General features: G+C 38.8%; 1 protein-coding gene across 2 annotated transcripts in view; it reads right to left on the bottom strand.

Annotated features, from left to right (window-relative positions):
• The window catches only part of MIER1 (MIER1 transcriptional regulator), a 58375-nt gene that overhangs the window by 8513 nt on the left and 35499 nt on the right, over positions 1 to 14363 (bottom strand). For both annotated transcript variants that reach the window (XM_059727920.1, XM_059727919.1), the window contains exons 7-11: positions 12317 to 12389; positions 7260 to 7411; positions 5934 to 6015; positions 2864 to 2958; positions 92 to 219 (exon numbers count right to left, since the gene is read on the bottom strand). In XM_059727920.1, the coding sequence (XP_059583903.1) occupies positions 92 to 219; positions 2864 to 2958; positions 5934 to 6015; positions 7260 to 7411; positions 12317 to 12389 (530 nt within the window). The remainder of the gene's footprint in view (positions 1 to 91; positions 220 to 2863; positions 2959 to 5933; positions 6016 to 7259; positions 7412 to 12316; positions 12390 to 14363) is intronic.

Raw genomic sequence — 14363 nt, 5'->3', positions numbered from 1 at the left:
ATCATTAAATCCATTTTCACAGAAAGCAACATCAAGAGGTGATACAGATATGACATGTATTTTAAAAAATAAAATATAAGGGATTTCTTACGTTACACCAGGGTGAAGATTGTATTTCTTCTTCCCAAACCGGGTCTGCTGTGCAAAGAAGTCATACCGCTCCGATTTTTTCCACATGTAATAAAATGCAACACACTCGCCAACTGATCTTGTTCGTACCTATGAAAGGTCATACAAGCATTAATGAGATAATTAACACTTTCAGAGGTTGCACATACATTGCATGACTTTGAGAGGTTCAAAGTGTACTGTGATATTTTCCTTTAAGATATTTAAAATTTATGGCAAGAGGAGATATGAAAAAGTTAATAAAATAATGAATGGCACAGAGATGTACCTCAGATCTGATCTGGTATGGGAGTTCTTATGTTAATATGATTTACCTTTTCTTAGTCTAAATCAGAAATAATCTGTGAGTTACTGTCCCCAAGTAAACTAAGTGCCAAATTCAGTTTTTGGCAAGCAAAACAAGCAGCAAATTAAAACTGGAAGAGTACTTCTCACAAAAGCACCTCTGAACTCCAGCACTAAATCATGTAGGCAAAAAGTTCTGCTGCATGTCCATAACCACACATTTTTAATGCCTCATTTAGTATAAGAAACAAAGGGTACAGACTAGGTGGAAAAGACGTCAGAAGCAATGTCACTGGTATAATGAACTGACTGATGCACTTTTGCCAAATTGAGGAATAGTATTTCATCAATGAGCTGAAATAAGCCCAGTGGAGACATGTGATGCAGGAAGAACAAGCAGAAATGAGTAAAGGAGGAACAGGCAGTGCACTAATACTGAGGATGCCTCAAAATTGGATTCTATTAGAAAAAAAAAATATTTCTGGACCAGCCCTCAGAATCATAGAAAATTGGGGTTGGAAGGGATCTCAGGTTAACCCCCTGCTCAAAGCAAGACCATACACCACAACCTCTCTGGGTAACCTGTTCCAGCGTTTCTCCTTGTGAGAAAGTTTTCCTTGATATCCAACCTAAACTTCCTTTGCTGCAACTTGAGACCATGCTTCCTTGTTCTGTTAATGTTCATGCCATTAGGCTATACAATGGAAGCTACATCTAAGAAGCTAGGGCAAATACTCAGCTGGCATAAAACAACACAGAATCATAGGAAAGTAAGGCTGGAAAGGACTTCATAAGGTCATCTAGTCAGCCCCTCAAGGCAGGATCACCCCCAACTAAACCAATCCAGCCAAGTGTCCATCGAACCTGCTCTTGAACATTCCCAAGGACAGAGAATCCACAGCCTCACTAGGTTGTTCCAATACTTGATTATCTCTTATAGTCAGAAAGTTCCTGCTAATCTCCAACCTAAATTTCCTCTGCTGTAGTTGGAGGCTATTGCTTCTAGTCCTGCCCATCTCCTACAAGCACAGAAAAAGGCTAATTGCCATCCTCTGTAATAAATTGCTCTTTAGATACTTGAAGACTGTTATAAAACTGCCCTCAGTCTTCTCTTCATTCTAAGAAACCCCAGTTCTTTCAGCCTTTCCTCTTTCAGTCTTGCCTTCTAGGCTTTTAATAATTGTTGTTGTACATACATTCCACTGACTTCCATTTTATATTAGCTGAGGATCTGCCTCAGAACCTGCAGATGGAGGTGACAAAATGGGTTCAAAAGCAGCAGAAAGCATATTTTCAAGTTCTCTTCTTAATGGATTTACTTAGTCTCTGACAGCACCAACTGGTGAAAAATGCAGAACCACCAAAATGAATTTCCCTGCAAACCAATGATGTGAACTTTTGTTACTCATTAGTGAGAAACTCTGCCTGTATTTTCTTTCGCTAACGGGATTTAAAACTATTTCCATAGCCTCTAACTTCTTCCTGACTCCGATTCTCAGAGTACACAGTCAATTCCTTGAAGTTCAATTTAAATATGGGGTTTTTTTTAGTTTAATTAGTAAGTTTATAATAAATTTCAGCCAATTTGTTAATAATAGATTTCTTTGTTCAACAAGCCATTTTAGGATTTTGTATAACTAAAGCTTCAGATTTCAATTTGTTCTTCCATACAATGCAAAGCCAAGCAGCAAAAACAACCAACCCCTTCTGACAGATCAAGATAAGGATATGCATGTCACAATGAATCAACAGTCTCTGATGTGGAGAAAATCATGAATGTAAGCATCTACACAGAATTTTCTTGCGTACCCATGCCCCCAAATAAAACACCTGTCTTGTTGTTGGAGAGGCAGAATGGAAAAAAAAGATTCTTTTTGAGTTATGGCTGCATAAAGCAGGGACAGGATCTAAATCTTCAGCTTACTTACCTTCCCTTATCTGCTTAACTAAAAGCTTTAACCCTTGAAGCTGCTTAAGACTGGTTTTCAGGTGTGGATCTATAGTCTGAAAAGAGCTAAAGAGTCTGAAAAGCTCCTATTTAGAAATAGTAGAAAAGACACCAGAGGTAGCTAAAGACAGCAAAACTGACTTGATTAGTAGGACATAAAGACTATTAAGAAGAGAGAATTATTAATACCAGTGGAGTGAAGACCAACGAGCCATTATATCAACTGATTCCTTAAGCTGCCTGAATAAACGTGTCACTGCTGCAGTGAGCAGGAATAAAAGCTGGAGCAGAAATCAGAGTGGGGAACCTCTATTCCAGTCAGAAATATGCAGTTTCCCTGCTTAAGATATGCACTCCAATCTGCAGGGGCTGATTTTTTAGGGGAAGGTATGTGAGTAAATATGGTATCTGAGATTGTGTTGTATATGAGCTAATAAAGTATTTCCCCAGACTTCAGCTACAATAATGTAGGCAAAGTACATTTTTATTAATCATCCTCACCTTGTTTGCCTGAATCAAGTGAAAATCTTTTCCATATGCCTTTAGTCCTTGTTCAAAATTTCTACATTCTTCTTCTGTCCAAACAGATAACTCTTCTGAAATGAGGAATATAAATACAGAAAATACACTTTAAAGTAACATTATAAAGAAGAAAAAGGAAAATCAAGCAGCCAAACCAAAAAAAAAAGCCATTAAATATTTACCATATTTATTCAATTAAAAGCCTATGTTTCTTCCACATTTATCATGGAGGAAAAAGCCCCTCATCTTATAATCAAGTATGAGGTGGCTCAGTGCTGGAGCTGCAGCTGCTGCCTGCCCTCTACCACCTCTGCAAACCCCTGCTGCTCTTCCCCTGCAGCCTTGGGCCTCTGCCACACAGACTCCCCTCTGGGCTGCTTTTCTTCCTTTCCTTCCCTATCCCCCCTACCCTCCCACTGCACCCCCCTTTCCTTTGCTCCAGTGTCAGCAGGCTCTGTCCTTGATGCAGCTTGGGACACAGGGCATGTCCTGTCCCTGGCCTGGCCCTGTAGCAGCAGTGCTGTCTCTGCATCACGGCTAGGGGGCTGGGCTGGATCTGTGTTCAATGCCCCAGGGCTGCAGTGGGGCAGTGTCATAGCAAAGGTAAGGGGAGTAGAGGAGCAAGTGGGGGGTAGAGACTTTGGGAGGGGGAAGTAGGGGGAGAAGGGAACCTGGGGCCGCAGGGGCAGAAGCAGTGCGGAGAGGGGAAGGGCAGGGATGGAAGACAGGGACCTTAGGCTGTGGGGAAGGGGGATATGGGGAGGACGACAGGTGGCAGGGGCAAACTGCATGCCTCCCCCACCACCTCCACACTGCCTACCCCACTACTGCCTTGTCCATCACCTGTCCTTTACTGCCTCTCCCATTACTGGCCCCCTACCATGTGCTCCCCCTGCTCTCTGCCCCACCACTGCTCCCCTCATTGCCTCCTTCACCTCCTGCGGGGGGGGGGAGAGAAGATGAGTTTAAGACAATCCTCCAGTAATTAAATTCTATACATGGAAAATTATAGTAAGCTTACACATTTTGCATGGGTAAATACAGTAAATTTCTAAACCACAAGCCAATTAGTTAACAACAGCCACCAGAAATTCAACGTATTAGCATGAAAATAGAAAAGAAGAGCAATTTTTGTCTGAAGCAGCAAGAGACCATTTACAAAGGGTAAAGGACAGATATGCTGACAACTGAAAATGATTTCGCTACTCTAGCAGATGCAACAAACAGCATTTATAGATAATTAAGCCTCAGCTACACAAGAGATATTTTTCAAACATGGAAAAATAAAACACTGATTCAGCTTCTTTAGTGTTAGCAACACTGACAGCCTATGTGAAGATAGCCTACTGTCTGCTGTTACCATTTTTAATATTGTGATCTGAACTTACTCAGAGAATGCCTAAGCAACTTGGTGAGTTAAATGTGCATGTTCAGTGATCTGCCTATTTAAGAGCTGCCAACGTGAGGAACTGGTATTAGCAGTGATTGGGAACCTGTGGGAATGAATGGCATATATTTATCATAACTTGTGATAATTTGAACTCCAACAGATGGTGTTATCTATACCAGGGGTTTTCAACCTTGGTCATTGTACTCGCAAGTGGATGGACATGTAGCAGCGTACCCTGGCCACCAAGGTTGGGGAGGGCGGCGCATGGCCAGATACCGAGTGTGGGGGAGCAAGGCATGTAGCTGGATGCGGAAGCTTTTCAAGTAGCTTCCCCTGCCCTTCCCCCACATCCAGCCGTGCACCCCCATGGGGCAGGGGAAGCTTGCACGTGGCAGCTGTCTGCTCGTACTGCCTAAGGCCTGCTCAAGTACCCCCAGGGGTATGCATACCCCTGGTTGACAACCCCTGATCTATACTAACAGCTGAATTGGTTTTCAGCATCATTTGACGGCAGGAGTAAGATAGTGAGTTCCATCATTATGGGCAAATAGGACTATACTTCAGGGGTTAAACCCTGCCCCACATAAGATCAACCTGATAAAAAGTTTAACCAAAAAAATATTTGTCAAGAAAGGACAGTAAGAGACTTGGATCTATGTCTACTCTGATAAATGTGGGATGTTTGATCCCAGGGACCAGTCAGGCTTTCCATATCAAGGGATGAGACATCTTGGCAAAGCTCTCACTGACTAGAAATCAGAATTTCACTCTAAGTTTTGAACATAATTTAAATCTCATCTATACCTGAGGGTCACTATCAAAAAGGGTTGAAAAGGGGGCGGGGAAAGAGTAGAAACCATGCTTTCAGAGTGATCATTTTCTTGTACAGACAGGTCTGGAGTTCTAATCTTTGTCCCCAAGGCAAAAGATAGAAGACTTAGAAGCACAGTAGACAGGGAATAAGAATAGATGAGCACCTAAGGGAAGCTTATCAAACAGGAAAAACTAAGAGAGATGAAAAGGAAAGATCAAAATAAGGATTCTCTCACACACACACACACGCACACACACACTCCAAAAGTATCTTCTGGAAAATTTAGGCTAATTTAATGTTGGAATCTTTTCTAGCTAAAAGATTTAGACATCCAATCTTCTTTACCTAGAATTCTGAATTCTTACATACTTCCATGCTCTTTACTTCAATGATTGAATTTAAAATGTCTAGAGGATTGAATACAAAGAAAAGCTATGTATAATTCATCATTTAGTTGGGTGCACAAAATTATTTAAAATTTTTAGAAGTAACAAAAATACCAGGTTTTTATTCTGGTTTATTTTATATCACATTCTTATCTGTATATTACTAATTAGGCATTTTTATTATTCCTATTACTTCCCCCAATGATATCTCATTTTGTTCCTCACCTTTTGGAAACAGAACATCTAACTGACCTAATTAAATGGCTGCATTTTATGAATCCTTATTTTCATGTTCATAAATCATTTAATTCCTGAATGTGGGAAGAGGCATAACAGTGCTATGTTATGCTTACACCTAGTTGGTAATGGAAACAGAACTATCTAACTGTTTTTAAACAAATTAAAAAGGTGCATGCCATTTTGCAAAAAAGTATAAATTAAAAATCAGTGTATGCTTACCTCTGGCTGCTTTTACATTAAATCGTAATCTGCGCAATGATTCTTCTGTATCAAAATTGCACTTAACCAACTCATACAATGCCTGAAAAGGTAAAATAAATAAATAAATAAATAAATAAATAAATAAACACACACATTTAATACTTGACTTCACATCTTACTGAATTTGCTCTCTCCGAATAAGTCTAATTACTCCAAGAGTCAAATAGAAAGAAACATTTAAATTTTTTTTTAGACTTTAAGGTTTTCAAACAGATTATCTTTATTTGCTTTTTTTTTTTAAAAAAAAGCACATCTCCCTCTAATTATATATCATACAGTAGACTTACAAATGAAGACAACAATTAAGTTATACACTATTTCTTAGCACAAATTTTTCTACATAATTTCATGTTTTAAAATATTGTACAATAGTGCTGTGCGCTTGTGTCCTGGCCCCACTACAAAACTGGCTTATATTTTTGTATGAATATAGAGACAAATTTTTATGACTGACCCTTAAGTAACAGATGTCTGGGAAGATGTATAAGCTTGAGCCTGTTCTATGGGGATGCAGAGCTGATGAATTCTAATATCCCAGTGCAGGTTCATATATGGCTAATTATAAAGATGACTAAATGTTATGATACCATATATTCTTAGACTTAAATAATTTGCAAGACCAATAATGTTCCTGTGCTTCAACATATATAGGCACATTACTTCATGATCAAATCTTGCAACATAAGCACATTAGCAAGACATACCATTTTTTTAAACATGAGAATATGAATTTATGCACACCTCAAAGGATAATGAATTCACACATATGTCAAATCTCCACTCTTTTAATCAGGGGAGGAGAGAAGTTGGACTGTAGATACTCAAACATAAAAACTTCTATAGTAGACTGCAGGCCTTTACAGGTAAAGCCATTTCTTAATGCAATAGATCATTTCAAAGCCTGAATATGCACATTAATGTTTTGGTTCTTAAAGATTTGCCTTCAGTGCAGAAAAAAAATCAATTTGTTTAATGGGAATAAAAGAAAACAAGCTATTCCAAAATCAGATTGAGAAAGTATAAATAAATGGGAGAGTTACAATATAGCTTGTACAAGAGGCATGTCTGATTCTTCTTCTTCTGTGCTTCTTCAGACCTAATGAAGAATGCCTGGCATTCAAAGACTTGTCTAACTTTATCCCAACCATACAGTTTGTCCAATAAGAGATCTCCCAAAATAAATCCTTGTCTCTTGAATAATTCTTGGACCATCACAGTGACAACATTACTCCAACACTACCAATATAACTTTTAAGATGTACTATTCCAGCAATGCTTAGGTACCTGCTCATTGTCTTTAATATGTGATCCTTCAGGAATTGCATCTAGTCCTTTCTCATCACCTGTACGCCTGGAGGCTTCATTGAGGAATTCAATCACTTTATCTTCTGATAAATGATCAGGATTCCACAGAAGCTGGTCATCATTTTCATACACTAAGGGAAATCATAAAATACTTAAACAAAAAGTCCAACTTGTACTCAGTCCTAAAAATGGATACAAAAGTTGGAAACACTGACACTACTAGCTAAGAAAGTTTGTAAAACAGCTGAAATTATGGACACGTGACAAGTGGAACAATCTGACTGACCAGCATACTGTACATTAGGTTCCTTTGAAATATCTGGTATTGTCAATGCTATAGCTGAAAAACCAAAAACAATCCCCTCCACCATCTGTCCTTGAAACTATGAAATAGGAGTTTCCAACTGCCAATCATCTTTCTTTCCAGACTGCCTTAATCTAAACACCATAAAAGAGTAGTTATTTCTCAACAAACAGCTCAAGAGCTTTCAGGGCCATTACAGACTGAGATTAGTAGACCCACTCCTTCAGTCAATGTATCAGATACCTGATGCAAGCTCCAGTTAAAAAGTACAGGTACTAAGTTTCTGACATTCAGGGTGCGTCTACATGTGCCAATTTAAGGCGCGTTAGCCATTTTAAAGGTGCATTAAGGGTATGGGTCTGCACATATGTGCCCTTAATGTGCCTTAGAAATGGCAATTTTAGGGTATTCGTGCCTAAATTTGATACCTGCAAAAGCTGGTACCAAATTTAGGTGCCAATAGCTAAAGCACCTTAATACACATGTAGACGTGCTAAGGCGCATTAACACTGCATATGTCAACTGACTTGGGACCAACTTTAGTCCCAAGTCAGTCTGCACGCTGCATTAATGCACCTTAGTGTGTGTACGTGTAGACACATGCCTAAATTGCCATAATCATAGGCGACTGGTAGGAGGGATGGAGGGGGGACATGCCCCCCCTCACAGGGCTGCTGCCGCCAGACTCAGGAGGCACCAGTCGCCCATGAACATAATGCACATTAGACAAGTGCACATTAAGTTTAAGTGTGCGTAAAAGCATGTGTAGACACGCCCTGAAAGGTTATCAGAAACTTTATCAGCAACTAACACTGCCCCTTTCCTTGGTAAAAATCACCAAGATGGAGCGAACCAACAGTACCAAATACGCTGGTTTCTCTGGTCAAGTTTTAGTTCTTGGTGATACCAAAACATAGCTGAGGAACATGGATAAATTAAAACCAATGTCTCTCAACTAGCGAATACAGAACACGAAATGGCTGATGCTCACACAAAGAATAGCAACATTCTTTCCTTCCTCTTAAGGCCCAGAGATTCAGGATAGGAAACTGCTCTTCTCATCAGTCCTCACAGGGAAAAGCATTCAGTTTCTCACTGAACGAGACGTGATATCATTAGGGTATGATAGCACATAGAAAAGCATAGCTCTAACACCACTAAGACGAAAGGACTTCACATCTAAGAGTCAACATGCCACTGTCTAGAAGATATAGACCCTGAGGGAAATCAGCATGCGAGTGAAGGGCAGTTATCTCAAGCAAGACAGAGAGGATGGCTGAGACACTGACATCAGTCTCCCAGCTGATCATAAAGGCTATGCAGTATTGCAATCATAACACTGCTGATTCGAATCATATCATGTAGTCCTATTTTTCACTAGCCAAAAGATTGTATCCCTTTTCAGGAATAAGGTCATACTTGGTGTGAGCTACCTTTTTATGACTTTACTATATGAGGCTGGCACTGTAAATGCCAGAAGCACACTTGTACATGTACAACATACAAAAGCTACAAGTCCTACACTCACTTCCAAATCCACCCCTCCTGAACTTCAAAGGGCTGTCTAAACTGTGAAAACGACATTCTAAAAATGACATGGTATGGTCTTATGTTGGTCCCTCAACTGATTTCCACATAAGAGCTTTTCAGTTTAAAGGTAGTAAGATGGTTTTCCAACTAACAGTCCTGCAAACTCAAGCTGCAAGTTTTATTTCAAGCATGGGTGACTGGTGCCGCCTGGCTCAGGGGGGCACCAGCAGCTGATCGCCAACGGGGGTGGGGGGTGCCCAGCAGCCAAATCGCCAACCCCGAAAGCGTCATCAACAAACCAGAAGTGCCACTGGTGCATGTGCCCCCCATGCCTTCCCATGTGTCACCTATGATGTCAAGCAGAGTTATTTCCTGCTGAAGCATCGTCACTAATAAAGATTTTGTTACTAAAACTTTATTACAAATCCTGTTGATACCTGAACCAGGATAGAGTTTAATTTCATACAGACAGGCTCTGCATGGCTAGCAAAATAAACCAAAATTTAATGAAGTAAAGTACCAGATATGATTCAACACACAGACTTATAGTTCAATTTTTTACAGCATTTTATAGCTGATAAAGCCCACAGTAAAACTTCTGAGTGCTAAAAGTAGCATGTTTTTTACTATCTTCAGCTGCAGAACTCTTTAGCAAGCTCAAGTCTGATTTTTCAGAACAACATCCAACATCCAAGACTCTTTGCTCTTACCCTCTGTCAATAACAGACTAAATTAAGTCCCACTACTATATCTTGTGGATAGAGAAGAGTAATACCCCAAAGAAACAACAGTTAAAATAAAAGGAGAAAAAAAATCTTTTATAGATAATATTTCTTATATTTGTATTTGGCATCTAGTTTCTGCTATTCAGTATGCTAGAAACAGGTGATTAACAATATTATACCACCAATGGAAGAGACTGAAATCAGAGTCTTTTTCATGCCATCCAATGTAACAGACAACAAACCAGGTTTTGCAATCCCAATCCATTTTAGGTGCTCTGCCAAAATCTAACTTGTAACACTCATATGCATAACCCAGACAGGGGGATCCACAGAGGTGGTTTTCAAAGAAAACTTATTCTCAAAACAGTGTTCTCAAAACTGTGTTTGTTACTACATTTTTGCAAAACTGAAGTCATTAAATGACCATGCTCACATAAATTTTCCAGGTTTACAACAATGCAATTCTGCTTTTAAAATGTAGGTTTACATATAGGCAGTAAAAGAACTCTAAGATATAAAACTTTCTAAAGAGCAAGATTTCCTCATTAGCAAAACCAGAAAGTTATGTTTCCATACTTTCAGTCAACTTTATTCACTCTACTTCCATTACTACACCAATCTGAGACCCATCCATAAAGATTTCATTGAAAAATGGAATACATTGGGAATGAAGTAGTACAAGTTATACTACAGTCCTATAATAATCTAGTGAAAATTTAACTTTGTCCTTCCCAGCAGTTGGTTCCAATGACGCAGGTTCTCCATTTTAAAACAAGTGATTGGATGCAAGTTCATGGAAAATTATTTTTGTAGACTTATAAAGAAAGAAAATAGCTATATATTTTTATTACAGTAGGCCACGAGTCATTTACAACAGAGTAAACACCAGTAAGAACAGGTGAATCATCAGTAGATTACCAGTAAAACTTGTTGAATCTTAGGTAAATGCACAGTTCAAACTGTATTAAAATCCAGATTTTTCTAGAACTTCAGACAAATACTTCAGAATTTTCTAAGCTTAATCTCTGCTTAATATTTCTTTAAAACTTGAACAGAAAGACAGTTCTGCCATTTAAAGAAGTCACAAGAGAAAAAACAACTTCATAGAAGCAACCATTTCATTTTCAATGAATTTTTGTAGCTAAGGCCATGAAAGTAAAATAAATTCAAGATGCATCTGTACATACATCTAACTGCTCTGGATTCTGAAGCGGAGCTATAAAGCCACTCCATGCTTGTACACTACCTGTGTTAATGTGTGTATACTAAGGTCTGCAGGAAGCACAGAAAGGAATTTGGTGGTGAAAGGCAAGAGTGCGGAAATAGAAAGGTACCTACCAATCTGTGTATATACTCAAATTAAAACCAGGATTGTATGGAAAGCTAGATGCACAGGTTTTCCCAATGAATGAAAAAACCTCCAATGTAATTTAAGCCTATGTGCAGGTGCACAGAGCTTTCTCTGTAACTGCAGTTTCAGTTTCCATATCCTGAGAGTCTCAAATCCCCTATCATGTTCTTTTGGTTACAAGACCCCCAGAGTAGCTTCAACTGTCCAGGAGTCATCTTGGTGACTATATTTCATGAAAACACACTCTACACTGGGTTGTGCACCACTGAGTGTGAAGCCATTACTGAGTTCCAGGTTGCTGTTACCACTCTATTTTCCCAGAGTCCTGGCCAAGTTTGAGCTCTGTGTTTTTGTGGCAACTCTTATATGCACCCTAGGCTAGTTACATGAGCTGCATTCACACCTTAACATTAGAGTGTAAGCAACAAGTTTACCTCTTGAGCTCCTCATGGGTAAGTACCTGGGACACATGAATGTTCTGCAGAATATATAAGGTCTCTTGAAGTAAGAGCTCTGTTCTGGTAGGCACAGAGGCTGCAAAGGCACAATTCCTTATTCCTCTGCAATAAGGAAAAGGCACAAAGGTCCTAATGTTGACCTTACAAGGTCTGGCTGAGGCACAGCCTTTGGTGTATAATCAGAGTTCTGGATTGTATCTTTTTTTTTAAATAAGAGAGACAAGAAAATGTCTTTTAAAAATATCGAGAAGACTAAGGTTGAATAGGTTATGCATGCAAATCTGGAACTGGTAAGTCTAGATAAGTCAACCTTATCACTGCCCCTTAGCACTTATTTGATATTAAGTATCAAATATATTTTACCATATTATTTTATTATTTAATCCAAATACAGCAATGCATATTACTTCTAAAATATATTCTGGATAAAGGAATAAAATCCATATTCTACATTTCTGTAATTAACAGAATAAAATATGGATATTTGCTGTACTGTATGATACACAGTTTCAAAACACAGGCGCATCTGCCTGAAGGAACTGCCTTATTTGCAAATCATGTGATATTAGTTAATAAACAGTTCTCAGTCTTTTTCTAGGATGAATTGTTTCAAGTCTTTAAAACAGAAACTTCCACAAATCAGTAATTTTCACAGCATCAACTCTCACCTTTCTCATTTTCTCTGTATTTACAGATACCAACTGGAATTTCAGCTTGAAACATAGAGCCCACCATGATTTCCTGTTATGAAAAACACAAATACAGGTCACATAACAGCTTCTTTAAAAGAGTGTAAGAGTGATAGCATACTTTACTAAATAAAGTGACAATCTTCGATTTGCAGAAAATGACTGACGGACACGTGACTGCTCTGTGATAATTTACAGAGAGTAATTCGATATTGCGATTGTGATGCATGCTCTATGTTTAATAGAAGATTGTCAGAAAACACATGCAGGAAGTAAAATAATAGTTCAAGATAAGCTGCATCCTAGTAAACACTACAGGGTGATTAAGAGAATGCTCACAGCATAAAATGTGACTATTCTACCTCTAGGTTATAGCCAAGTAACTAAGCTTGTTTTGCTTATACCAGGGGCAAGCAGGTCAGGAAGACTACAAATAATTGAGATGCATATTGATGTCCAGAGGTCACTACAAGTATTGCTCAGAAAGGCAGACACCAGAGGGGATTCTTATAAGACACTAGATTTGTTTGGGTCACAATCACAGGCTTTAAGCAAGGTAAACACATACAGACCACACACATTAAAACCCTTTTCCCTCTGTGCTATGCTTTATTCCTACTATTAAGATTTAACAGTATCTTGGTCACAGAGTCCACAGCTGATCACCAAATATCAAAGGAAAAACCAAATACAGTTGAAACTGGCATAAGAACAGCTGACCTGCAGGATACTATAGCCCAGAGCCTGATTTAAGAGTGGTAGAACCATGTGATTCCACCTTGGAAAAACGTGGCCTGAAGAATATGCTCAGAGATCTGAGAGGGGACAAAGGTGCAGCTAAACCCAAAACCAAGAGAGACCACTGAGAAATGCAATAATTATTCTCATGGCTTATGTATATTCAATGTGTGGCACTCAGGCTGGGTGATGTGAAGGAGGAGGTTGAGGGAAAAGCACTTCACCGGTCAGTGGGAGACCAGCAGGGGATATTGCGTCTTATGAATAGCAGAAATTAAAATGATCTCCACGAGACCCTGATATTACAAATATTAGAGGATATCACACCACAGATATTTTGTGGCTTTTTCATAACTTGATGAATCCAAAATCCCTAATTCCTTGAATCCTGGATACTAAGCACTTTGTTCCTGCCTTCTACTCCACTACTAATTGCCAAGTTAAAGGCTATCTTTTTAAAGAAGAATCCACCTCACTTAATTTCCCCCTCTCCTCTTTCAAATTAGCTGGAGAGAAGTAAGGATAATTCTGGTAATGCTTTCTCTAATTTCGTGCCTGCCACATTAGTCCATCCTGGCTTGTCAGACACCATACTCAGTACAATTAGCGCTTTGCTGGCTGACAAGATGAATGAGCTCCAATTCTTGTATGCACATATCCATATACAGTAATGGGATTGATGAAATCATGTTATGTCCTTCAAAACTGTGTCTTTGTGCCTTTAGAAGAATCATTTGAAACGCTAAAAAAAAAAATTAACAACAAAAAATTGGGTAATCCTGCAATTAAGCAAGTTCTCATCCAAGTTTGGAAAGCATACATAAGTTTTTAAAGAATTCAATACAAAAACCTTTTCAGGAAGCTACAAACAAGTTATTAACACAGCTTTTTCCTCTCTTTAATTACTTTCCTATTTATAAAAAAACTCCTATGCTGGAACAGGTTACAATAATCTCACCTACTCAACACTCATAGGACCATAACACCACTCCACTCTAACTTCTAAACAATTTCTAGATGAACATTGTCTTCTAAACATATTCTGTGCTGCCAAAAAAACATTTAAAGGACGAGAGAATAAAGTTGCCCAAGAGTCAGAGAAAGGTTCAGACTGTGTGTGTTGAACAATTTATTTCTGGAATGGCCTAGCCACGGAAGCCAGGATGGGGAGAAATCTAGAAAACAGAACAAACAAATGAAAAAAGAAGCTGTTTTCAAAGCAAAATGGTGTTGTCTTTGAATGGAGTGAGAAGCACCTGATCACCAGGCCAAATGGAAGACACAAGAC

The sequence above is a fragment of the Alligator mississippiensis genome, chromosome 5, assembly GCF_030867095.1.
Source record: "Alligator mississippiensis isolate rAllMis1 chromosome 5, rAllMis1, whole genome shotgun sequence".
Taxonomy (NCBI): Eukaryota; Metazoa; Chordata; order Crocodylia; family Alligatoridae; genus Alligator; species Alligator mississippiensis.
The sequence above is the reverse complement of the archived record's forward strand: the minus strand, read 5'-3'. Positions and strand labels throughout refer to the sequence as shown.